This window comes from Eptatretus burgeri, chromosome 1 (genome assembly GCF_056783735.1).
Source record: "Eptatretus burgeri isolate ZD-2024b chromosome 1, Ebu_testis_v1, whole genome shotgun sequence".
Taxonomy (NCBI): Eukaryota; Metazoa; Chordata; class Myxini; order Myxiniformes; family Myxinidae; genus Eptatretus; species Eptatretus burgeri.
In genome coordinates, this window is record NC_140961.1 from 70456125 (window position 1) to 70482961 (window position 26837).

The 26837-nt window shown below is 41.5% G+C and overlaps 1 protein-coding gene across 1 annotated transcript in view; it reads right to left on the reverse strand.

Moving 5' to 3' along the window:
- TMEM184B (transmembrane protein 184B) overlaps positions 1-26837 on the reverse strand; it is a 95297-nt gene that overhangs the window by 59653 nt on the left and 8807 nt on the right. The window contains exons 2-3 of the mRNA XM_085887378.1: positions 18115-18321; positions 246-411 (exon numbers count right to left, since the gene is read on the reverse strand). Coding sequence (XP_085743504.1) covers positions 246-411; positions 18115-18321 — 373 coding nt within the window. The remainder of the gene's footprint in view (positions 1-245; positions 412-18114; positions 18322-26837) is intronic.

The window sequence follows — 26837 nt, forward strand, 5'->3', positions numbered from 1 at the left end:
ACAGTCACGAGTGTGCCAGAAGTAGTTTAAAAGAATGGCAAACATGGTAATTATAATTACAACTTTGTTACTTATGAAATTCCATTAAATTCAATGTAAATGGTTCATCATAAATATATCGTGCTATCATTTTCCATACATAAAAAGAAGATCAAATTAGGTCCGATTTGCACGGTCAGTATTAAACTTGTAGAGGCTGTCGTAAAATGGGTGTTGGAACAGCAAGTACATTTGAAGTGACTTACCCTCATAACAGTCACGAACTGAATCAAAGTAGATGTAGAGTTGGTCATTACTAAAAAAGAGCAAACTGAGCCACGAATCAAAAGCGTAGATAGGGACAATAAAGAGGATCCGCACAATGTGCCGCTGCTCATTGGGACAGTTGTAGTGCTTCAGATGCAAGTAAATCTGCAAACAATGCACAGGGATGAAAGTAATCAAGGTACAAAGAAGTTTTCACAAAAGCAGAGAGAGCTATTTTCTGTGATCGTGGAAAATGACCAGAATTCAAGGAATCCGTGACTTCAAAAAGAAAACTGAATCCAACACAGAAAAACATGGAATGTAGTAAATTGCAGAGAAAAAGTCAAGATCAGATCGAATTACAAATAAAACATTCACTAAACTGCCTAATGGTGTGTGTGATTGTCTACAGACTTGATTCCCACAGCATAATTGCAAAAAGCAGTTCAAAAAAAACTTCCATTCAACAATCTCTGGAGAGTCCAATCAAGGTGATATAAGTTTGATTTGAAAGTTGCCTCACTTTGTTGAAAATTCAATGAAAATATATCCTGAAAATACAATTGCCAGCAAAAGAAAAATGTTCATCACGTGCGCATGCATGCAACTTTGGAGAAACTTTTTTATTTTTATTTTTGTTAAAATGAAAAATCATCAAAATAGAAGAGATTGTCAAAAAATAAGAGAAATCAAAAGAAACACCTGACATTTAAAATGAAACTTATGAGGCACCACAGTCGGACACCTGTGAAATTACTTTGTCAATGAAAAATATTTGACCAATAAAAGGTGACCGTCTTCAAATAGTCATAATAGAAAAAAGGAACGAAACATGCATGGGAAGTGATGGCAATCAATGTGTACATACTGCCAGGTCTGCACACGTCCTTTGTAGATGATCATACATGGACAGAGTAATCATAATACAGCACAAATTATTTGGCGTGCGCGCGCGCGTGCGTGTGCGTGTGCGTGTGCGTGTGCGTGTGCGTGTGCGTGTGCGTGTGCGTGTGTGTGTCTTTGATGCACTCCTGCACCACTGGATAGAATAACTTGAAATGTGGATGATATCGTTGAAAAAAATAAATTGAGCTCCCTGAAGGTGCACAAATCATTATAAAATACGCCAACGATCTGTGTTATAGTATCAGAAAAACTGTAGTCATCATATATGTGGGGGACATGTGTTGAAAAATACAGGTCTGTACATTCTTCCACTTTGAAATGGCCACCTCAAACTTAAAGCCCCCCTCCCTCTCCATTCTCTATGGAAGAGAGTATTGCCAGTCAAGATTAATTTAATTTAGAGTGCGACGTCCTTCAGATCATTTCGACATTTTTCTCCCCTGCCATTTATAATTTTATTTTCCTTTTATTTTTCCCGTGTTTGTGTCACCCTGTTAACAAATACACCACCGAGGGGTGCCGCAGAGGCTTTGACATATGGAGACTTGAGGAAAATTGTATTAATGTTCAATGCAATTGCACAAATAAATGCTGCTTTTTTTTTCATCTCCGCTACCGAAAGTGGACGGAGGTTATGTTTTCACCCCTGTCTGTGTTTGTCTGTCAGCAGGATATCTCAAAAAGGTGTGGATGGATTCAGATGAAACTTGGTGGACAGGTTGGATGTGTGACAAAGACAAAGTGATTACATTTTGGTGAAGATCTGGATCCGGATACTCCAATTTTTAAAGTGATTCTTCACCATTGAGAGATGGGACCAAAATGATATTGTGCCAGCTCTGGGAAAAGGGACCCCCAAGGCAATGGCACACAACATACAGCGGTTCCTGAATCAGTAAATTTCATTATTACACATTCCAGGTAGGGACCTCCCTTGTGTCTAATGGGTTACAAAGGGAATATGCATTGTGTGGGATGAGTTAGGTTTTCCACACTCCCCCCCCCCCACCCCCACAACCCCCAATCCCCTTCCTCACCATCATCATTATCATCCCCACCAGGCTGAACAGTTTACGTTTTGTCGCCCAGTGATAGGTCGGATCTGTATTATACCTTAATCAAAATCTAATTAGCTTGAACTTGTCACCTAACCAACGCATCCACCAAGTTTCATCTGAATTCGTCCACAATGTTTTGAAATGTTGTTTTTGGGCATATCCATTATCTCTCAATGAGTAATCACTCAAAAAAGTGAAAAATCATCGTATCTGGATCTGGATCTTCACCAAAATCGAATCATTTTGTCCTTGTCACACACCCAAACTGTCCACAAAGTTATGTCCGAATCAGTCCATAACTTTTTGACATATCGTGTTATATATTAGTTTAGCCCGATCCCTCAATGGTGAAGAATCACTTTAAAAAAATATTCTCGTTTCCGGATCCGGATCTTCACCAAAATCTAATCAATTAGTCCTGGTCACACACCCAGACCTGGCCGCCATGTTTTGTCTGAATCTGTTCATAACTTTTTGAGATATCCTGCCCACAGACAAACAGACAGACATGAAAACATAACCCCCGTCCACCTTTAGTGGCGGAGGTAACAAGGTCACAAATGAAAACAAACTGGCAAAATTAAATGCACACTGGTTGTACTTTGCTGATTGGTTACATCAAAAGACAGCATGTTGCACTTCACAAATGTATTGTAAGTCTATCTGTGATCCTCAATGAGGATGTAAAATAAAATGAAGTGAAACATGCAAAAAAGGATCTTTTATAACACAAAGCTGTTGTTGTTGTTTTATGGCCCTTCCATGAACGATGATATTGTTGTCGGCCGGGGGTCGGTGGCGAGAATGACCGCGAGGTGGGGGAAACTACGTCGTCTCCACCAGACTCCCCAGAATTGTAGGCCATCGCTCGGATAACTCCGCGAGCAGGCGGGTCGCTTAACCGACCGTGGACGCCAATATCTCAACCGCATAGCGTAGGATCTGTTTGTCTAAAACCAGTTTACCTAATTAACTACGAGATTTTGACTACCGGGGAAACCATGCCCTCGGCACGTCTTGCTCAAACCGGGTCACTCTACCGGCTGCGGTAGAGTTCCAACTCCCGACGACCAACTCCGGTTCGGGTGCAGGCGAGCGGAAACTGCCAAAGCCATGCCGGCTTTGATAGACCCATTACCAGGGACGAAACCCTGCTTATATTCAGACCCGGACCATGCTAGACCAATGTAAGAAGGGACAGAAACGGACTGGGAACATTTCTAATACATTTATGAACAGTAAAATAAAGACAAAGGCAAGACTTGACGTGAATATGCAAGCAGGGAAATATTTACAATAAGCAAAAACACGTACTCAGTTCTACTTAAAGACGGACCCACACGCAGACACACACACACCAAAAGAAAAGAAACCCCAGAGGCTTTATTAGACCCTCGCAGCTGTGAAGAGAGACAAACTGACGGTCAGAGTTCGGTGGGTACCTGGTCGTCGGAGGGAAAGCGTGCTCTGGAGTGCGGCACTTGCCAAAGGTTGTCGGTTTGGTCTCAGTCACACGTGTGGGACTCGTGGCTCGTGACAGAGCTCGCGTGGCGAATAGTCATGGTCCACAGAACTCCTCGCCCCGTAACAGCCACCGTGAAGAACGAACCAGACTGCTCACAGCCACCGTGAAAACTCCTCTTCACCGAATTCTTCAGAACTCCACAGAACTCACCACCAAACCCCCTCAGAACTCTCGACACTCCTCTCTACAGAACTCTCTGCTGAGGATGGCGTCGTAACTTTTATGGACCTCCCTCAGCGGGGAGGGGCCTTGGTGAAACTGACGTCACTGTTCACCCCGATTGGACGGGGCTTCCATGGGTCCGCCCTTTCTGGGCGGGGTTTTGGCCATACCGGGAAGCCCGCCCACTCCACACATGCGGACTCACCCATAAAGGTACTTCACAAAGATTTTGCCTCGAAACAGCGAGTCGCCGGTTGGGCGGGTGAAGCGCTTGTTCAGTGGTGTTGTCGGTTCGTTTGTTGGATGGTCTTAGATGGTTTGTTGGATGTTTCGTTGGATGTAAAGATTTAATAACCTACCTAAAAGGACATCGCAACACACACCTTTGATTCTTCCACGAGACAAAAGGAAGGGACCTGTCTCACATGAACTTAACGGGATAACTGACTTTTGGGATCTGTATGTTGAATGCAAATAGTTTCCAGATCCGTAACAATATATTTTGCTATTGATTCGAGACGTGTTACAGCATAAAAATTTTTGTGTTCCTTCCACATCCATCACTATATTATAAAGGGTTCCTGCTGTCATCTAATAAAAACAATGGTACCATCGTGGGAACCACTCCAAAAAGCTCCAAAGAACACTTCTTTCTCCTTCTTCCTGGGAAGACGGGTTTTTAAAAACAGGCATCTTTACGATTAAACAGACACAACATTTTGTTTCAAGCAAATCGATTATTAGCTTTCCAAACAAGTAAATCGATAATTCGCTTTCAAACGTTACCATTTTTATTATTCGACAACAGTCGGAACCCTTTAAAATAAAGTGTTACACATGCACACACGCACACTTCTCCTTTTAGTCATACATGAAAAGAACAAGACATGAGGTCGATTACATAAGCAGTAAAGACAACAAAAATGTGAGCAAATCTCACTTTATTCTCAGCAAAAATGGTTGATTAATAAATGTAAATAGAAGTTAAAGTTTCTTATGATCTCATGGCAATTGTACAGGACCAATAAGTTTTTAACAGAGCCGAGTGTGAAGGCCCCAAATCAAAATGTGAGGTAGAGCGGTAGAGGTAAAGTTTACCTTTACTGCTTTACCTCTACCGCTCTACCTCACATTTTGATTTGGGGCCTTCACACTCGGCTCTGTTAAAAACTTATTGGTCCTGTACAATTGCCATGAGATCATAAGAAACTTTAACTTCTATTTACATTTATTAATCAACCGTTTTTGCTGAGAATAAAGTGAGATTTGCTGACATTTTTGTTGTCTTTACCTCTACCACTCTACCTCACATGCTTTGTTTTGCTTAATTGTAAAACAAATTGCTTAATACAGTCAGATTAGTGATCCTAATCCTTTTCATTTCCTTGCCATCATACCATATATTTATAAACTGTTTGTTTCATATCATTTAATTTCACACTTGTTTTTGTTTTACAATCAGGTGTTTTATATATTTTTCAAAAGCACACAGTTATCAGGGAAGAAGCTATGTTCACGAAAGTTGTGAGAAATGTTGATATTAAAAAACAAAATAATCAGTTGATTAGCAGTAAGCCAAGTAAGTCAAAAGTTTTCATTTGGTGCCGTCGTTTTGGAAAGGCTAAAGGTCTGAAGTGAGAACTTTTTTGACAGCTTCGTACAGCAAGACCAGATGGGCAAATAATCACTTGGTTGATCATTCTGCTTGAAAAAAAAAAACTCAAATTTGTGAGGTCCTATAATTTCACGAATAACACCAATCAAGGAAAACTGTAGTGTGCACAATTTCACTGCTGCAGTCTCACTGCTCACCTTCGATACTTTATCCTCGACGTTTATTATCTGTGGAATTGCCTCAATGTGTTTGTTCCAGTTTGCCCTTCTCTCCAATCTGCTATCTTTGCTCTGCTCCAAGTGAGCCAACATCTTTCATTGTTCCTCTGACTTTTTATATTAAAAAAAAAAAATTCCCATTCTGGCTGACGTTTTTCCTACCTTGAACTTTGTCAACAATTATTTGGTTTGCGAGCTGTTCTATATGTTTGTATGCTACTCATATTCCAGTTGTCTTCTGCCTCATTTTGCGAAATGTCCGTTTCTAAATTGTCTTGGCTGCTTGTTTGTCATGTGCCATTTGTCCACCTGTTCTTCTTTGGTCCATTGCCATTGGATTACCTCTCTTCCTCCAGTGTTCCTCCCCATGAGCCTTGACCTCAGTTTGTCTCCCTGTTCCCTTTTGATCCCCCATTATTCTGTTAACTTTCTGCCTCCATAATTTATCTCCTCCATGAGCTTAAATTTCTTCATAGTTTCTTTAACACAGATAATTAAGTTGTTCCTCACTTGTCTTAATAGCAAGCTATATATATATCAATCCCACCTCCTTCCCTCCAACCTACCATCGTAACACCACTCCCATCCCCTATTGCTTTTAAAGTCATAATGAGGTATCCATAGTTTCTTGACTTTATCATGCCATAAAATATAAATCGCCACAATCAATTTGTACAATTGCATATAGATTACGTTAAGTTTATTCAATCGCAATTACACCTAAACCATGAATACATTATTTCAGAAACACAAAAAGCTACAGATTATTACTAAAATAACGAGCTGAAATAAAATTTTCAAAACCGCCACGACACCTGCTTCTCATTAATACACTGTAATTTGCACTCCACAAGTCAGGCCACAGTTGCCTTGGATACAGTCAGCACATGTCCCCAGTAACAGAGAAACTTACGAGTGCCGTCACGTGATTGGTAACGTCACTGTCACCAAGGTGATAATCACATTATACCAAATACAAATTCAACAAAAATGGGGCAATTAGATTTGGCAAAATAATCATCTCCTTAAGAAACATATTTCAGCAGGTTCATAGCACCAAAACAAAAAAATATGTTGTGAAAATTAACATGTAATAGACACAAGTTATTGTGGAAATCTATCTCCATAAAAATGCAAATGGATACAGCATTCAACTGTGGCTGTGCTTTGAGAGCATACATCGCACTTCCAATTCCCAGAAACAAGGCCTTTACTTTCACGTGATCATTTTACTTCTGCAGCTATAAAAACATGAATTCAAGTATTTTACAGCAAACAGGCCTAGAATGACAAGACACTTCTTGAAAATAAGTTTGTATGAGCATAAAAAGTTTCTTTCAAAAAAAACTACAACAGCAACTCAGTCAAGTGTATACCTCTGCCAGGCTGATTACTTTACGTTTTGTATCCCGCTGATATGCCGGATCTGGATTCGGACCTGAACTAAAATTTAATCGGCTTGTTCTTATCACCTAATAAACTCATCCACCAAGTTTCGTCCGAATCCATCCATAACTTTTTGAGATATCGTGCTATATATCGTTTTTAACCCGATCACTCAATGGTGAAGAATCACCTAAAAAATTCTCGGATCTGCATCTGGATTCGGCTCTTCACCAAAATCAAATCAATTCTTCCTTGTTACATAGCCAACCTGCCCACCAAGTTTCGTCTGAATCCGTCGACAGACAGACAAACAAAGAAAGACAGACACAGACAGATAGGGGTGAAGGCATCACCTCCATCCACCTTCGGTGGCGGAGGTAGTAACCTACAACCCACAAAACTTGCCCGTTTCAATGATTCTACATAGTAAAAGCAACCACAATGGTACAAGCAGATTACACCAAATTTGCTTTGAGAAATGCACATATTTGTAGTGGCACTCAAATCTTGCAGACTATTAAACTAATCCAGCTGTTATACAATGCAGACACTGATTTTAATAAATCATCAAAATTATTCATGTAATTGCCAAAATTTTAGATTGTCGAGAGAATGAAATGCCTTTGTGAGTACAAAGCTTTGGTAAACATAATAATATTTGAGGTAGTCCAGAACTTTTGGTATTGTTACAAGAATGGAATAGTGAGTAAACATGATAAGGGTTGTAATGCGATTTGGTGATTTTACAGGTGGATTAAGGTGTCTTTTCTCTCCCTGTCTTGTGTGCTGGCCAATGTGGAAAAATGCAGACAAGATAAGGGATTTTGCCCCCAACTTGGCTTCTTAATGGACAGAGGCTCAGGTGGTATGTTTGCTCAGTTTTAGAAGAGGAGATATAATCTTCTGGGTACATAGTGTCATGTCACCTTTTGGCACATCGGCCTCTCACCTCGATCCTGCCGCTGCGACGAGGAACAAAGGACTTTGGCTGGGTGCACAAGTGGGGCTGAGGGTGTGCAATCTTGAAATTGGGAAACTAGAAGGATAGAGAAAGCAATGGAGAAAATGATACGAAGCTCGCCCCAATCCGCTTTTACTATCAGCCGCTGCACCATTTAGAAAGCTGACTCTTGGTCTGCGAGGTGGAAGGAAATTGAGATGCACGATTCACTGTCTTCATTATCACATGCAGCATTTCTGATGCTTTCATCCTGCCTGGTGGCAGGGCGCATTGTGTGTGCAGTTTTTACATCACATAGACTCAATATATGCCAAACTGAGAGCTGGCTATATACTGGTGCCGACTCAGGACAACCTAGCCTCCAATGGGCTGAACTGTACCGCGACCAGGTGTGCTATAGGGCATGCTTCCTTTTGTGCTCCAGATATTATATATATATATATATATATATATATATATATATATATATATATATATATATATATATATATATATATATATCACTCTCACCAAGATAAAGATTCTTCCTCAGCTCTTTCCAGTAACTACCTTTTGGTTAAATAACCAAAAACCTAGGCTGACTGCACACCCCCACTCTTCTGTCCACTTTTCTCCAACTTGTGGAACTACCATTAATCACAGTCTTTATTTTTCTATTTTTTGTATACATAGTTGAGGCAAAGGAACAGCAGAGACAGAGACAGAGAGAGAGAGAGAGAGAGAGAGAGAGAGAGAGAGAGAGAGAGAGAGAGAGAGAGAGAGAGAGAGAGAGAGAGAGAGAGAGAGAGAGAGAGAGAGAGAGAGAGAGAGAGGGGGGGGACACAAACAGCAAAGCTGAAAGCCAAAAACAGGGGGAGGTGGACAAACAATGAGTGTGGGGAGGAATGGGGGGGGCAGGAGAGGATGCATGGGGTGGAGGGTGGATAAGATGAATACAGAAGGAAATTCTCAGGAGGGAAAACTGGAAATTTGGAAGGGAGAGGGATTGAAGTGGGGTCAGGAGGGGGTCAATGAGGGTAGAAAAGATATTAGTTTTGGATTGGGGATGATCTGAGATGGTGGTGAACAGCTGTCTTGAAGACCTGGAGGAAAGAATGAAATGGAAGAAGATGAGGAAGTCGATTCCACAGGTGGGGGGAAAAAAAGAGGAACAAATGAGTGGAGGTGAGCAGTGATCCTGGATTTAGGTAGTTTTACCAGAAGGGGGTTGATGGTGGACCATGTGAGCCCTGCAGAAACCTGGGGTGTGGGAGTGGGTGTGGGGGGACACGGAAAGAGCAGAGAGTGTAAGACCAGACACAAGATCAGTAGAAAACAGACAGACCATTAATCCATCCGTCTGTGATGGTGAGGTGATAAGTCCATACTCAGCTTCATGAGCAAGGTTAGTTCTTCAATCCATTCAAAATTTGATTTGTCATGAAAATGGGACACCACATCTCAGTAGTTAGCATTGGCATGGTAGGGACGTGTTAGGTAGAGCACAGGGCTAACTGAACTGTTTTGGTGGCAACATCACTCGGAGGAAGTCTGTCTCCACAGGTGAGTTTTTGTTTGAGACCTGGACACTTTCACATTTGATATCAAATGTTAATCTTGGTTTAAAGTGAGATTCTCCACCATTTCTCATTCGTTGTTATCTTCATTTGGTTTCAGGAGGTGGGAGGAAGTTCTCCCATAACTCAGTCTCCACCTCCTATTTTTGGTGAAGGATCATTATTCATGAACCAAACTGTGAAACTTCATTCCAATAGCCTAGTTCCAAGGGCTCTTTTAAAAATCTTCACTGAACCTCAGGCAGCCTCCACTTGTAGCTGCATTTGGAGTGATATTCCCCGGAATTATTTTTAAGTACCCAGTAAGGGTTTCCTTCATCATTCCTGTAGCTCCAACAATCACTGGTACAATTACAGCTTTCTTCAATTTCCACATCCTCTTGACCTCATTTTTCAGATCCTGGTATTTGGTCATTTTCCTGATTTCTGGAGCATGTAGTTCAAAGTCATTGGGAACTGAAACCTCAATCAACAATGCCGACTTTTCCTTTTTGTGTTTGAGCACGATGTCCGGACATAATGCTTTGTTGGCAAAATCCACACTTGATGGGATCATCTTGTCATGCGTGAGCATTACTTATTCATTTTTCAAGGATCGCATTTGGTTTGCGTTTCCATGATTGTTCTGGGACCAGGATGTTGAAATGTTTACAGATGTGCCAGTGGATTATTTTGCAGACACTGTCATGTATTTCTGTGTGCAGCTGTTCCGACATTAGTTTTTTTACACCCCAAAAGGAGGTGACTGGTACTTTCTGTTTCGACCCCACAAAACCTGCATTTATCCAATTGGCTCAATCTCCCCCCCCTCCCATTTTCTTAAAGGCATTAGTGTAATGTCATTGGTCTTGAGCATTTATGATGATTTATTCTGAATCCCAATTAATTTGACCTCTTCTTAGCCATACCAAAGAGCATTCTTTGTCGATCCCTGTCCTTTCAAGCTCATTTTAAAAATCTTCCTGGTCTTTTGTCAGAGTATATCTGCTGATAGATTTTGTTTTTTTTACCTACACCATCGAAGGTGAAGGAAGTTATGTTTTCACCACTTTCTGTTGGGTAGTCGATGCAGTCGGAAAAAAAAAATTTTGTTTAATTTGTTCTACCCTTATCAGTTTTTCCGTCGATATGTTTGTCTATCTGTCTGTTCGGTCCAGTGCTCCGTTAATACAATGGCGATTTCGATTAAACTTGGTGGGTAGGTTCACACCATGACCTAGTTGTGTGCAAATGAGAACCGTTGCTATGGACACCACCGTTGCCTAGCAACGGGACTTTGAAATGTTTGAAAAATCATAAAAAAAATTATTTTTTCGAAAATCAAAAATCGGGCCACGAGCGACTGTGGGCAGTACATTCAGCCATATTGTCAAAAAATTCCAGCCGGATCCTATGAAAACTGTCAAAGAAGATAGACTTTGAATGAACCCTGGTCAAAAACAATTAAAAAAACGAAGTTCGTTATATCTCAGAGACTATGAGTCAGATATACATGAAACTGGTATGGTAGGTTCATGGTATGTCCAAGTTATGTGTGACAAAGAACCGTTGCTATGGACCCCTCCGTTGCCTAGCAACGGCCGAAAAACCTCTAAATGTGGGGGTATTTTAACGAAAAAACAATCTGCAGCATTAACCCTTGAAGCTAGAATCATGAATTTTATTGTGCTTAATCCTCAGGTCATTCCCCATCGAACGGGCCCATCACGTCAGGTTCTATTGCGTAGGCTACTACCCATGTCCGCCTACCGGCTTGTCTGTTTGTTACTTGCAAAATCGAAGATTTTTCAAGTATATTGGTCAGTCGATTTTGTTATTCTGTCTGTCTGTATCGCCTACAGGTCACAATTTCAAACCGATCTTCACGGAACTTCACCACTTGGTCGAGTTTGTCATAAGGAAGAAGCCTATTGTTTTAGAGGTCAAAGGTCAACACAGGCCAAAGGTCACCAATTTAGGTGAGATTTCTAAAATCTTCAATTTTCATCTGATTTACTTGAAATTTGAAGAGGATTTATATTTCAGGTCACTGAATTCGACCACCAATTATTTTTGAGATCAAATTTGTTTTATGAATTTTGCAAGTAACGTGCTCTGCATGACATATTCTTCTTGTTTGTTTGTTTGTGTACAGGATGTCTTAAAAAATTGTGCACGGATCTGGATGAAATTTTGTGGACAGGTTCGGTGTGTGACAAGGACGAACTGATTAGATTTTGGTGAAGATTCGGATCCGGATCTGACTACTAGAATTTTTAAAGTGATTCTTCACCATTGAGGAATCGGGCTCAAAACCGATATCTAGCATAATATTTCAAAAATGTATTGGGCCAGATATGTTCTCGTGGATCAGTCATTATGGGGCGGAGGTATGCGCTCTACTGAGTGTCCTAATTTCCTTTGCAATCATTGGGGCTGTGTTTGTTTCTGTTTCGTTCTATGGAGTATCCATCATTTGCACCTGTTTTGGATGTTTGTTGCTGAATGGATTAAGGATCCCTTTTCTGGGTTGGTGTTTTCTTACTCTTATACAAATCTCATCCTGTAGTTTGTTGAGCTTTTCATATACTCCGCTAGTCCTACACACAATGTTCTGTGCACTTGATTAAGCTCCATCAGACCACCGCCTCCTCCTCCTCATCATCTCGGTAAGTTCAACCTCAATATGCATTGGTTTATGTAAAATATCTTGTGAATAGTTAGAAGTTTCATTGTGTTGGTGTCAAGATTGTTGATCTCTAATTGTGGCCAGTTTATAACTGCAGAGCTATATTGGAATACCGGCACTGAAAGTTGGTTTATAGCTTTGATTTTGTTTCTTGGGGAGAGGCATGACTGTCGAACTAGTCTTGCTCTGCATTGGCACTCTTTGCTGATAATTTTACACTTTTGTTGTGTTGTACCTTGGGACCTACTTCTATGCCAAGGTATTTGTGGGATGCTTTGTTTTGTCGTTCCTGTATTGTTGTAATTTCATCGATTGAGATGTCCGTTTTTTTTTTCTTTTCTTGTACAAATGTGCATTTGGCACATTTGCCAAGACCAAGCTCCGTTCGGATGTCCTCCGAGTCCTGCTTTACGAATTCAGTTGATCTGTCAATTTCTTATCATTCGGCACGATGACTTTTAGATCATCCATGTGTGTTACCTTTCTTGTTTCTTTGCTCATTTTTCTGTTGCATGTCAGATTGTATCCAAGTCCTTGTTCATTGTTGAGGTTACTCAGTGGGTCGAGAGCCAGAAAAAGATGAGGGGGAAAGACTGTCACCTTGAAAGCTACCACGTCATATCTTTACTCCTGGGATTTCAATCTTTCTTTCCAAGTAAGGTAGTGTCAGAGTTATGTTCCAGAGCATCAGCTCACGTGGTGTGTACACTTGTTCGTTGAGATTTAGTGCTCATTTTTATTTTCTGTTGCCAATCCTTGGCGACCACCATCTTGGTTGAAAGCAAGTTGTGCATCTCAGTATTCCATTTTCTAATTGTAATGATATGCAACTCAGTTTGGCAACCATTATAAAATGCACCACATTTATATATACCGATGACCAATAGTGAAAATTATGAAAACAGACATCGCAAAAATAAACTCGAGGGGGAGCACTCGGTAGAGTGCAAAACCTCCGCTGCCAATAATGCTGGGTCACTTAAGTGAACCTGATATCCTATTCATTGTAGGTCAAAACGGATCAGACTCTACTGAACCACGATTGAATAAACTAAACGAGATCGACGCGCATGTAGAAATGCCCCAAAAAAATCGAAATTTTTTTGAAAAAAAAGTTGCAAAATTTGTTTTTTTCTCTAACAAATTTTTTGGGGGGTTGGAAATCACTTAAAACATGTAGAAATGCAAAAAAAAAAAAATTCAAATATTTTTCAAATAAAATCGAAATTTTTTTGAAAAAAAGTTGCAAAATTTTCTGGGTTTTTTTTCTCTAACAAATTTATTTATTTTTGGTTGGAAATCACTTTTTTGGTTGCATGTAGAAATGCAAAAACAAAAATACAAATTTTTTTTCAAAATGGCCACCATAGCGGCCATATGGGACTTTGGTCCCATATGGCATGAATATGGCATGAGTCCCAAAAAAATCTAATGGCATGATTCTTGGACCATACCTAATCCCCCCACCAACTTTCGTCGAAATCCATCCAGGAGTTTTTCCAGAATACTGTTCACAAACAAACAAACAAACAAACAAGCAGTCATAGACGTACTTACAAAATCGTCAACTTGACCTCTGACCTTGTCTAATAAAAGCTGTCTCTAGAGAAGGTAGCGACGCAAACCAGAAGTTTATACGATGATTCTGTACCAAACCATCAAAAATCGTAACGTCGACCAAAGCAAAAATCTCCATTTCTCCACGCAGTTATTTTACCAAAGTCACAAAACCGTAATATTCGGCCATCCAGCAACAATCTTTACATAATCCGACGGCTCAGCGAGTCAGGCATGCGACGATAACCTTTATTGGGATAAAAATGACTTTTAAACACCATCTTTATCGAAAACACCGTCAGCGCGCACACGGAAAACCATTACGTGATCAACGCTGCTTCTGCTCAAGTGCACTGCACCACGTGACGACCCGTGATGCGGCGAGTGAAATATTTTTTATACAATCTTAAAACGTCTCCAAAACATCCGATTTTTACCAGAATTTCGACAACCGAGTTTTAAGCGTCCTAAGCAATCGCAAAAACCGAAGACAAAATTAAAATCGAAGTTAAAACGAACTCGTAACGTCGAGCGAAGCAAAAATCTCCATTTCTCCACGCAATTATTTTAGATTATTTTATCAAAGTCACAAAACCGTAATATTCAGCCATCCACCAACAATCTTTACATAATCCGACGGCTCAGCGAGTCAGGCATGCGACGATAACCTTTATTTGGATAAAAAATGACTTTTAAACACCATCTTTATCGAAAACGTCAGCGCGCACACGGAAAACCATACATGACTCAACGACGCGTCTGCTCGAGCACACTGCATCACGTGACGACCCGTGATGCGCGAATGAAATATTTTTTATACAATCTTAAAACGTCTCCAAAACATCCGATTTTTACCAGAATTTCGACAACCGAGTTTTTAAGTGTCCTAAGCGATCGCAAAAAGCGAAGAGAAAATTAAAATCGAAGTTAAAACAAACTCGTAACGTCGAGCGAAGCAAAAATACTCCATTTCTCCACATTAATTTACGGAATTATGTTTGATCTCACTGTAACCTTGACCGATTTTGACCAAAATCTAATCAGCGCTAGCCATCACCCTCCTGAATCATGTGGTGTAATTTGATATTGGTAGCTTCTTCCGTTCTCGAGTTATCGTGCCTACAAACAAACACACAAACAAGCAGTCATAGACTGGTACTTACGAAATCGTCAACTTGACCTCTGACCTTCTCTCATAAAAGCTGTCTCTCGAGAAGATAGCGATGCAAACCAGAAGTTTCTACGATGATTCTGTACCAAACCATCAAAAATCATAACGTCGATCGAAGCAAAAATCTCCATTTCTCCACGCGATTATTCAATATTATTTTATCAAAGTCACAAAACTGTAATATTCGGACATCCACCAACAATCTTTACATAATCCGACGGCTCAGCGAGTCAGGCATGCGACGATAACCTTTATTGGGATAAAAAATGACTTTTAAACACCATCTTTATCGAAAACACCGTCAGCGCAGACGGAAAACCTTAACGTGACTCAACGACGCGTCTGCTCGAGCGCACTGCATCATGGGGCGACCCGTGACGCGTCGAGTGAAATATTTTTTTAGACAATCTTAAAACGTCTCCAAAACATCCGATTTTTACCAGAATTTCGACAAACGAGTTTTAAGCGTCCTAAGCGATCGCAAAAACCGAAGACAAAATTAAAATCGAAGTTAAAACGAACTCGTAACGTCGAGCGAAGCAAAAATACTCCATTTCTCCACATTAATTTACGGAATTATGTTTGACCTCACTGTGACCTTGACCTTTGACCGATTTTGACCAAAATCTAATCAGCGCTCACCATCACCCTCCTGAATCACGTGGTGTAATTTGACATTGGTAGCTCCTTCCGTTCTAGAGTTATCGTGCCTACAAACAAACAAACAAACAAACAAACACACAAACAAAAACAGAAACGGAAGTGTTCAATATATTTACGAAATCTAAAGATTTCGTAAGTAACAAACAAACGAGACAGGGGTGAAAACAGTAACCTCCGTCCATCTTCGATGGCGGAGGTTAATAACAGGACAAAACATTATTTATACATGGGGACATGAGCTGCACACCACCACTTCATCATTTTGAGCAGCTAGGAAATTGCTAATTATTGCAGTTGAAAGCCATTTCCATCACCGCCAAGGCTGTTTCTGTCATGAATACTGACCTACGAATTGTCTTGTATGTAGAACTTAAAAACATGTAATTGAGCTTCCCAATTACAAAACAAAATTGACGATTATTGAAAATTTAAAGTTAAAAAAAATAAGAACAACAAAGTTACAAGATAAAATGCAAATATTAAAGAAAACAATTGAAATGTACCTTTCCCATGAACCACTGCCCCCCACCCCCACCCCTTCTTTCACTGTAGAGTGTAGATGCATGGGTGCAGAATCCCCATCCCCACCTCACCCCTTTCTGTGCATCTAATAAATAAATGTCATTTTCTGTGTTTGCACATGTGTTTGTGTGTCACACCAATCACACCAAAACTACTGGGCCAAATGCCACCAAGTCTGGCACAAGGACCAAGCTCGACCTCGTGGTGAACATGAGCTACTTAGTTTCATCTGTAGTCCTGGGGGTTATGCAGGAAAGGTGGATGAAAATTCTCTTTGTGAATGTGTGTCGTGTCACGCCACCCGGTGGTGGTGGCAGAGAGTATTATCAGGCAGATGTGGAGATAACTTGCATTTCTGCACTGTACACATAACATCACCAGAGAGTGGGAAGCCCCAAAGCCAACCTCTACTAATCAGGGGAGGCATGGGAAAGGGAGTTGGGGTCTGGAGTGAGGGGAAGGGGTGGGGTGGGAGTCCAGAGGGAGGACGAGGAGATTGGGACCATACTCTGTGCAAAGCGTTGGTCCTGCTTAAGCAGTCTCCTTGGCTATTGGGCACAATCCTGGACGGGTCGCCACTTTGACAGTACAACAACATGCTGGCATTCATTTTGCCGACCTCGGAAGGATGACAGGCCGAGTTAACGCCATCTGGTATTAATTCAACAACTGAGCGGGATTTGAACTCAGGACCCAAGAGGGCGAGGGGGTGGGAAGAGGGTAGGGAAGGGGTGGGGTGGGAATCTGGAGGGAGGGGATAGAGTTGGAGGAGGGAGAGGGCAGGGTGGGAGGAGGCAGGGAAAGGGATGGGAGGGAGGGGAATGGGCAGGAGGAGGGACCCAGTGTTGCCGAGCAATGCCAGGCACCACTGCGGGTATGTAATCCATATGGTCATGGCAATTAAACTTTTTTTGTTTGGCCTTATTGTATTGTCCAATTGGGGAGTTCATAGAACACATTACCCTGTGCTGTCTTGAGAAATATGGACGGGGACTACGAACGGCAAATTTGATTGGTTGTGATGACGTAAAATGCTGTAATATTTTGTCCAAGTAATGGTAAACATAAGGGTTTTGAAAATATCAAAAAGGCAATTTGTGTTCTATGGTGTTCAAATATATAATTCAATTGAAATAGAATAAATATTTTGAAGATCATGCAAAAAAAAGATTCCGGAAGTTTACCGCCATTAATGCAGCGTCTTTTACACCAATTTATTTAACACGTTACATTCATTCTTCATGCTTGTTGTTTATGTCCTTTATGATGTCCTTAAAAACAGTAAGTTTCCTGTTTGGAATGTTTTTCAATTTTGTTTGATTGCCAGAAAGAAAAACAGTAATAAAATTCTCACTCCTCTGTGCATGTGCAATCAGGACAAATTCAGAGCCAAAGTACTGCTAAACTACAGGTTTGTTTTCTGATTCATATTCCTATTCATGTTCAAAATATAACATTCAATTGAAATCAAGTTGACCCTCGATCATAAGGTGACATTTGCAGACAGAAGGACAGACAGACAGAAGTGAAACAATTTCTTGACCCCGCTTTTTGTGTCACGTGCATGGGGTAATAACAATGGGGCAGTATTAATATATTGCCCGCACTGTATCCAAAGTGTGAAACAATGTCTTGAGTTCATAACCTCCTGTTGGGTGGCAGTAAGATAATACATGCTCAGTTGCCTCCTGCTGCGGCTATATCTCAGTGCAGTGATTTTCTCCAACTTTTGTTCTTTCTCTTTTTCACCTTTGTGTGTGTTGTTTTTATGGACTATGTCTACGTGATATGAAATCTTAAAATTAAGGTTTGGTTTTATGTTTTGAAAAAGCGTACTAAGGGAGCTGACAAATATGGATCAAGGCCAGATATGACACAGCAGACAAGGAAATCATCACACCTGGTGAAAAGTGATGAATAAAGCGATCCAGACAAATGATCCCGAGATGCCCTGTGCTGCCTTTGTCTGCAGGAATATGAGTTCCGAACTGTTGGATGTACTGGCCGTAGTCCGCAGCTCAGTCAATGCAGAATCAAAGGGAGAGGTAACAGGCATTGGAGGAGTATTTTGAAATGATGTGGGTGGCCAAGTCTGGTTATCCATCATCTGTAGTTTTCAAAGAAACAAAAAACCAAAAGAAAACCAAAAAAGATTAGTTTATTTTATTTTTTTAAAGAGAAGGAAAAATAATGAGAAAATTGATGGGAATATCAAAATAAAAGCAAAGAGCGATTCAAAAGTTAAAATAATACAAATATAAATAAAAGCTCATTAAAACAATAAATGTTCAAGTGAAGGCCCTTATGAAAGTCAGTTCACAACAGCCTAAACTTCGGTGAACTTACACACCGGTTCAATATTTGCATTCATCATTACTTCCATGCTGCATAGTAAACAAGGACTTTTTAATGGTACAAATTTTATCATACAACATAAGAAAACATAGAATTTTTATTGGATGTTCAAAAGTATTTGTTCAAGAGAGAAATGTTGTGCAATGTTATTTAATGGTTAGCATAAGCAAGTAAGAACAGGAAGTGACATAAATGCTGGTAAAACCAAGATACCCAGGTCGAAAAACCAGTTAAAACCAGTACACATTTTCAACTGGTCTCTAACTGGTCTCTATTGGTTTCAACTGGTACCAGTTAAATTCAGTCAGAATTCCAATTTCCCAGTTGAAAAAACCAGTAGCTCATATTTGTACCAGTTAAAGTCTTACTGGTTCCAGTTGATACCAGTTGCAATGTACTGGTCCCAGTTGATACCAGTTGCAATGTACTGGTCTCCCAGTTGATACCAGTTACAATGTACTGGTCCCAGTTGATACCAGTTAGTTAAATACATGTATTTCAACTGGTAAAATATCACTCTATTCCAATTTCCATATTAAAACCAGTAAGAAACCAACTGGCTTTACTGGTACCAGTTGGCTACTGGTTTTCAACTGGTACCAGTTGACCAGTAAGCTACTGGTCTTTACTGGTTTTTTGACCTGGGTAGCGGTCAACAATGTCGTGCATGCTGTGGAAAAGAGATATAAATTATCAAATTCCTTTAAAGGAGAGCATCAAAGAAGCTGAAATTCACAGTAAACTGTCTGCAGGTACAATTTGGTGTGCAGTCACAGCTCCATGTCAACACATGATCCAATATCAGAACTATCAACTCCCTTCATTGAAGAAGTCGCTGAGGGGCTAAAAATAACAAACAAGATCAGGCAAGGTTGCAGAATTAGATGTGATATATCCCAAAATTACTAAATACCCTTGAACCATGGCAAAAATGGATGCTGGTAGCTTGCCAAACTCTTTCGATCATACTGGCCTCAGGTGGTGGAATATGAAAGAAATATGGACAAGTAAAAGTTATCGCAATTCCTAAGCCAGAAAAGTAACTGAGAACCAAAAGATCTTCAGGCCCATTTCCGTTTTCAGCACAACATACAATCTCCTCGAATGGAAGCAGTTAACTTGAATGTCACCAATTTGAGAAGCACATCACAACGGAACAAGCTGGTTGCAGAACAGCTATGGTACATGTGACCAGGTTCAGGCATTTACTATCCGCAATGAAGTGGGATACCAGCACAAAAACAACATCGGAATAACATTTATCAACCTATCAGCAGCCTATGCTGCTGATAGGTCGATAAATGTGAACACAAATTGGATATACTAGTGCGGGCCCGTACGTGCGTGCCCGTACGTGCGTGACTGTACGTGCCAAAAGAAAATGAAAAAAAAAGAAGATTTGTGACGTCAATCGTGACGTCATGGCACCGTGTCCTGTCATTGGTTTGGTAAATAAATGGCCATAACTTGGGAATGACTTGTCCGATTAATATCAAACCTTGAGAAGGCACATCTACAGGGCCCCATCAATATACCTGGCAAGTTTCAATTAGATTGGACCAGTGGTTGTCGAGAAACAGCGGTCGCAGACACACACACACACACACACACACACACACACACACACACACACACACACACACACACACACACACACACACACACTGCTGGAATTATAGATAGATGACACTATTTGGTAAGAAGGCTTGGTGAAAATATCAGAAGTCGTCTGTTTCCCCTTTACTGGCCAAAAGAAGATTATCCACTAAATAATGCCCTGCCACAAGGGTCAGAGGTCAGTTCAGGTCAGGTATGGGAGCATGCACTGGAGCAGTGCTTAGCGGCGTCCACTTTCCACTGGTACTCCAGGGGCCTCCGTCTGGCCATCTGCCCCATCCCCCAGGCAGATGCCTGGCCCATCCCCATCTCCTTGAGATGCTGATCAACCTGCTGCAACCATGAGGCATCACCTGCTGAACACATTCCACATATTAATATGCCTTGTTGTACAAAAATGTAAAAAGCATTATTTGATGCCAATTTCTAGGCCTGTTGTTGACCCAGGTTATTACCCCACGAGTGAAGCGAAAAGTGGGGTGAAGTAATTGCTGCACTTTCTCTATCTGTCTACAGACGTCAGTCTAGGATCGAGGAACAGCTGAATTTCAATTGAATTATATATTTTGAACGCGATAGAACACGAATTGGAACATGAACCTGCAGTTTAGCAGTACTTTGGCTCTGGATTTGGCACATTGTACGGAATCTCGTCCCGAGTATGCATGCGTAGAGAGTGGTAAGGTAGCTGTGTTTGTCTGTCTGCTTGGGTGGCAGTCAAACAAAATTGAAAAACATTATAAACAGGAAATTTACTGTTTTAAGGAACGCAATACAGGACACAAAAATCAGGAATGAAGAACTAATTTAACATTTGAAATAAGGTGGTACAAAAGACGGTGCATCAATCAATGGTGGTAAACTTCTGAAAAGTTTTTTTTTTTCTGCAACCTTTAAAATCTTGATTTTATTAAAATTGAATTGTATACTTCCACAATGTCCTCACACAAATCGCTGTGTTGGCATTTCCAAAAATCTCCAGTTTTGCAGTATTCAAACAAAATACGAGGCCATTTCATGCCATCTCACCAATTAAATTTGAAGCCCGCGTGGGGGAATATCGAGATTTCCGAGAAAATTACGGCTTGTAGGAAATATTGATCATGCTCAGAAATGCAATAAGGAAGAGTTTAAAAGAGCAAGGTGTTTCTATGAACTCTGCAGTTGAAAATGGAAAGAAATTCCAAATAAAATGGTAATTAGAGTGCAATGATCAGGATCCATCTGCACACTATTCCCCAAACCAACAATGTAAGCACCAACCGGAAGCCTCTTTCTCCCAATCCATGTGATTCAACTGATGACCCCTTTGAGACCAACAGATTCCTGACTATAAGTGTTGAACTATAAATACTACTCACTGAAACCTGTGACATTTAAAACCTCAGAGACATTACCACGTCACTCTGCTATCTGGATGAGGGATGGATCATTGATGTATAGTGCCTTCAGAAAGTATTCACACCCCTTGACTTTTTCACATTTTGTTGTTACAGCCTGAATTTAAAAAATTGTCACCGATCTACACAAAATACCCCATAATGACAAAGTGAAAATGTGTTTTCAGAAATTTTAACAAATTAATTCAAAATGAAACAGAAATATCTAATTTACACAAGTGTTCAGCCCCCTGAGTCAATACTTTGTAGAAGCACCTTTGGTAGCGATTACAGCTTCGAGTCTTCTGAGGTATGACTATCAGCTTTGCACATCTGGATTTGGGGATTTTCTCTAGTTCTTCCTTGCAGATTTGCTCAAGCTCTGTGAAGTTGGATGGGGAGCATTGGTGAACGGCAATCTTTAAGTCTTTCCACAGATTCTCAATGAGATTCAAGTTTGGGCTTTGGCTGGTCCACTCAAGGACTTTCATGTTGTTGTTCTGCAGCCAGTACAATGTTGCTTTGGCTGTATGCTTAGGGTCATTGTCCTGTTGGAATGTAAATCTTTGTCACAATCTAAGGTGTTTTGCACTCTGAGGCAGGTTCTCCTCAAGGATTTACCTGTATTTGGCTCCATTCATTGTTCCCTCTATCCTTACAAGTCTCCCAGTTCCTGACACTGAAAAGCATCCCTATAGCATGATGCTGCCACCACCATGCTTCAGGGTCAGGTTGGTGTTAGATGGGTGATGAGCTGTCCTCAGTTTCCACCAGACGCAGCGCTTTGCATTCAGGCCAAAAAGTTAAATTTTCGTCTCATCAGATGACAGAATTTTTTTCCCTCGTGCTCTCAGTCTTTCACGTGCCTTTTCGCAAACTCCAGGCATGCTGTCATGTACCTTTTTTCTCAAAAGTGGCTTTCGTCTGGTCACTCTCCCATAAACCCCCGATTTTTGAAGTGCTGCAGAGACTGTTGTCCTTGCAGCACATTCTCCCATCTCAGCCAAGGAACTCTGTAGTTCTGTCAGTGGTCATTGGTTTCTTGGTCACCTCCCTGATCAAGGTCCTTCTTGCCCAGTCGCTCAGTTTGGTCAGACGGCCCACCCAAGGAAGAGTCTGGGTCGTTCCATATCATTTCCATTTTGAACCCCGAAGGGTTAGAATGCTTGGAATTACGTAACCCTAACCCGAACATCTACCCACCAAACAGCGATGATCTTAAAACATACATTTATTGGTTACTTTCTGTCGAGGAAACCGATTTTCACCATATTTAGATGATTTGGTAGCTTATTGAATCTGGAAATAGTGTTTAAAATCGTGAATTTTGCAACTATTTTTATGCTCTAATTTGTTGATTTTTGTTGTACAAGAACATCCGAACACTTCTGTACTCGCATCAATACCCAATGCCTGGTGATGGCTTAATGGTTAGGGTGGTGGGCTTGGGATCCCAGGGTCCTGAGTTCAAATCCCGCTCAGCTGTTGAATTATTACCAGGCGGGGTTCACTCAGCCTGTCATCCTTCCGAGGTCAGCAAAATGAGTACCCCTAGCTGGGATGATTGAGGCATTAGAGTATCCTGCGTCGGAGTGGTGACCTGTCCAGGATTATGCCGAATAGCCCAGGAGACTGCTTCGGCAGCACCAACGCTCTGCACATGGTCCCCACTGGATTTGGATTGGATTAATTCCCTTCACAGCGTGATAGCATTTGTTTTAAAATTGCATGTGGAATTACCTCACTCAAACAAAAATAAAAGTTTCCATCAGTCATTAAATTTCAAAACTTCATCAAACAAAAAAGGACCATGCATCCTGAAGCTCACCTGTATCAGGAGGAACAGCCACTCAAACCACCCGCAGACCCCTTTTGACCCTAATTGTTTTTTTTTAATGCCGTGAACAAACTTTAGTCCTGTCATGTTTGTGGGGTAGATGGAGGAATTTAATAATAGAGACAGGATTCTATAGTATATCATGGTCCGTGGATGAGCAGGAGACATCTCGATGTAATTTAAGTAGTTGTTTATGTGTCACTGCATTGGAGGGGGGAGGGGGAGGTGGTGCTGTGTTAACTAGGTAGGGTTTAAGGCTAGTTTCTCCCAGTATGTGATTGCTCCCCAGTGACCTTTTCCTACGTTTTTGCATTTACAAGGCCAGCTATAAAAAGGAACGACGTTTTAACAACAACTGGTAGGCCACGTCCCCGAGGCTTAGGATTGGTTGGCGTGATATCAGAAGGGGCTAGAGAGACAAGAGGGCAGTTGGTGTGAGGAACCCGAATGAGAGATAGGACCTCTCTGGCTTCTCCTTGACATGGTCATGAAGGTAGCAAGATTCTTGTTGTTCGTGCTGGTGTGAATTCGTTCACATACTGAAATAAGATGCTAGCCATTGACTGTTCGGCTCGGTTGTGAAGTTTGTACATTTCTGAGGAGCCGAGAAGGAGAAGAAGAGCGAGTCTCTTGGCCTGATCTCGCAGTCTCAGCAATAGCCTTGTTGTATGATCAAAGAGAGAGGCGGCACCATTTGGTGTTTGTGGACCTGGTACTGAGAGGAGCAGTGTGGCAATATTGATCGTGAGAAGAAACTGCATGGCAGGTTGTGGGCCCTGGTGTTGGAGGCCGTCTGCACGAATTACCTCTGCCGTCTGCGACCGCAGAGAGCGACCTGGCGCTATTTTGGGTGCGTTTTCCCACGCGGTGGCTACACGGTTTCGAGGATCACCAGGCTCCTAAAATATCATCTCTGGACACACAGCTAAGTGCTGGAACAAAGGGAGGATTCTCTTTTATTTTTATCTTTCACCTTGTCTGGTTTTGTGACTGAGTGGAGACATCTCAAATTAGGTTTTAGTTCACCTCACGTTCCATTACCTCACGCGTTGATTTATTTCCATTATTACTCACTGATTTATGTTCATTAAACACTCATTTGTTAAATTCACTTGTGTTTGTCTACTCGTCGTTCGAGGATAAACCCATGTGCTTCCGTCTGGTACATGCCCTTGCTGCCCTCCATCCCACGTGTGCCATAATCTCCAAGGATCTCGGCTGTTCACCTCCAAGTAGAACCATTTGGCTATCCGTGCAGGTCGGTGTTAACTGACTGGACATGACAGTACATCATTGGTGATGAAGGTTGTGGTCAAGTTTCATTGAAATTGTGTGTAATTTTGGAAAAGAGTGCAAATACCTTTTGGGGGGACCCCCCTCCCTCCCTATAGACCCCTTAATGAGCGATATTTTGATGTGGTCGATCCACCTTTGTTCGGCATCAAATATGAAGATTTTTGCCAAGTTTCATCAAAATCACGTTTTTGGTTTAAGTGATAATGACAAGTGTTTACGGACTGACTGACTGCCTGACTCACTGATCGACCCATTCACTCACCGACGGGCATTGCTCGATTGCATAAGCTCGATGGACCAGTGTCCAGGTGAGCTAAAACTTCATAAACCCCAACCATAACTAACCCTAACCCTGGTTTATAAATTAACTAGACGACCTGTGAACCCGTTGGGTTCCCGTTGTGACAGCGGTTGGTGAAAAAAATCATTTCAAGAAAAAAAAATAGCTCCAGCGAACTATACCGTTGAGGTTGTTTGCATTGATCAAATACTCCCGAAGAGTACTTGACTGAATCGGGAATTTATTTTTTAATAATTTTTTTCATTGCCCGATATGAAGGAAACTTGATACTGCACACCGCAGGCGAATGGTGAGTAAGGTGGCCCCCTAAAATGTTTGTGCCATCATGTACCGTTTTGGCTGTATTTCGGGAACATACATACAAGATGAGAGTTTTAGAAATATATATAAATATATATATATATATATATATATATATATATATATATATATATATATATATATATATATATATGTTTATTGGGTATTATATTACACACACACACACACACACACACACACACACACACACACACACACACACACACACACACACACACACACTAAAAAATTTGTATATATACATACATACATACATACATACTGTTACGAATTTGGAATTCGATTGCACACAACATACAGGTTCCTTTAGTCAGCAATGTCGATAAGTGCTTGTTCCCGAGATAGCTCACCTTTCATTGTTTAAATGTTCAGAAATCGATCAGATGCGCTGCGGATCGATTTAATAGTTAGGGAACGAACAATGGAGACATCCCTCCCCCTCTTCTGCGAAGAGGAAGAACCACCCTGCCGTCCCGTGACTCATGATGTCAAAAACTCCCTCCCACCCGTGGCTGAGCGGGGGATGGAGCATGAGGGCATGAGTCATGAGTCACGCCGGGAGTGGGGGAAGGGCAGGAGAAGGATAAGAGGAGATATTTTCTTTTGTTTGAGGGCAGAGTTGGAGAAGGGAGTTGAGAGTAGTCGTTCAGCAGACCATCAGGTCCTGCTTGGCTTGCGTTAGGGTTGAGGCCATCGGAAGCTTTTTGCTTTGGCTGGCTCAGTGAGCTTCGGCTGAGGCCTGGCTCGGGAGGAGGCTTTTTGGAGGCTCTTTGCTTTGACGGTTCCGTGAGCTTCGGCTTCTGCTTGGCTCGGGAGAGCCTTTTGCTTCAAGCTGCCCTGTTTGGAAGGAAGTTGAGCCGGTCGCTCGGCTCGAGCTGCGAGTGGTGGCTTCTTCTTCTTGGTTCATGGAGCTCTTTGTTCTCCATTTTGGTTCCCGGCTTGGTGCGACTCATCGACCTCTTCGTGGAGGTGGTTCCTCGGGGAAGCGACGCATCGACGGGAAGGATCGGCGCCTCGTCTCACCAGCACGTGTTGAGAAGCGCGGGAGGATTCGCGGGAGCTCGGGAAGGATTGCGGCTCAGCGATTGGATCCACCTCACTCTCGCTGGAGTCCGGGTCCGAACAACTGGAAGACCACACGAGGTGGAGAGGTTCGAGATAGGCTCTGGGTTTCAGCTCACCTGTCCTTCGAGCTGGAGCTCGTTATTAAAAGGCCTCTGCCACCATTTCTTGGGTGTGTGTGTGCGTACGTGTGTCTGTGGGCCCGTCTAATAAGTAGGAACTGCTGTTAAGTGCAAGTGATTATACATAATAAGTAAGACGGTTGTAGTTCTTTTGTTGCTTGTATAATTGCATAGGTGTTTTGCCTTGTTTAATTGCATACGTGCTTTATTATCATAAATGTCCTTGTGTGAATGTAAATCTGTTCGTTGCGTCCATTCCCTCATTGAACTGCCCCATCTTGCACTCGGAATATAGTTGGTTTTTAAATAGCCGGTAAAGTGATCGGGTCCAAC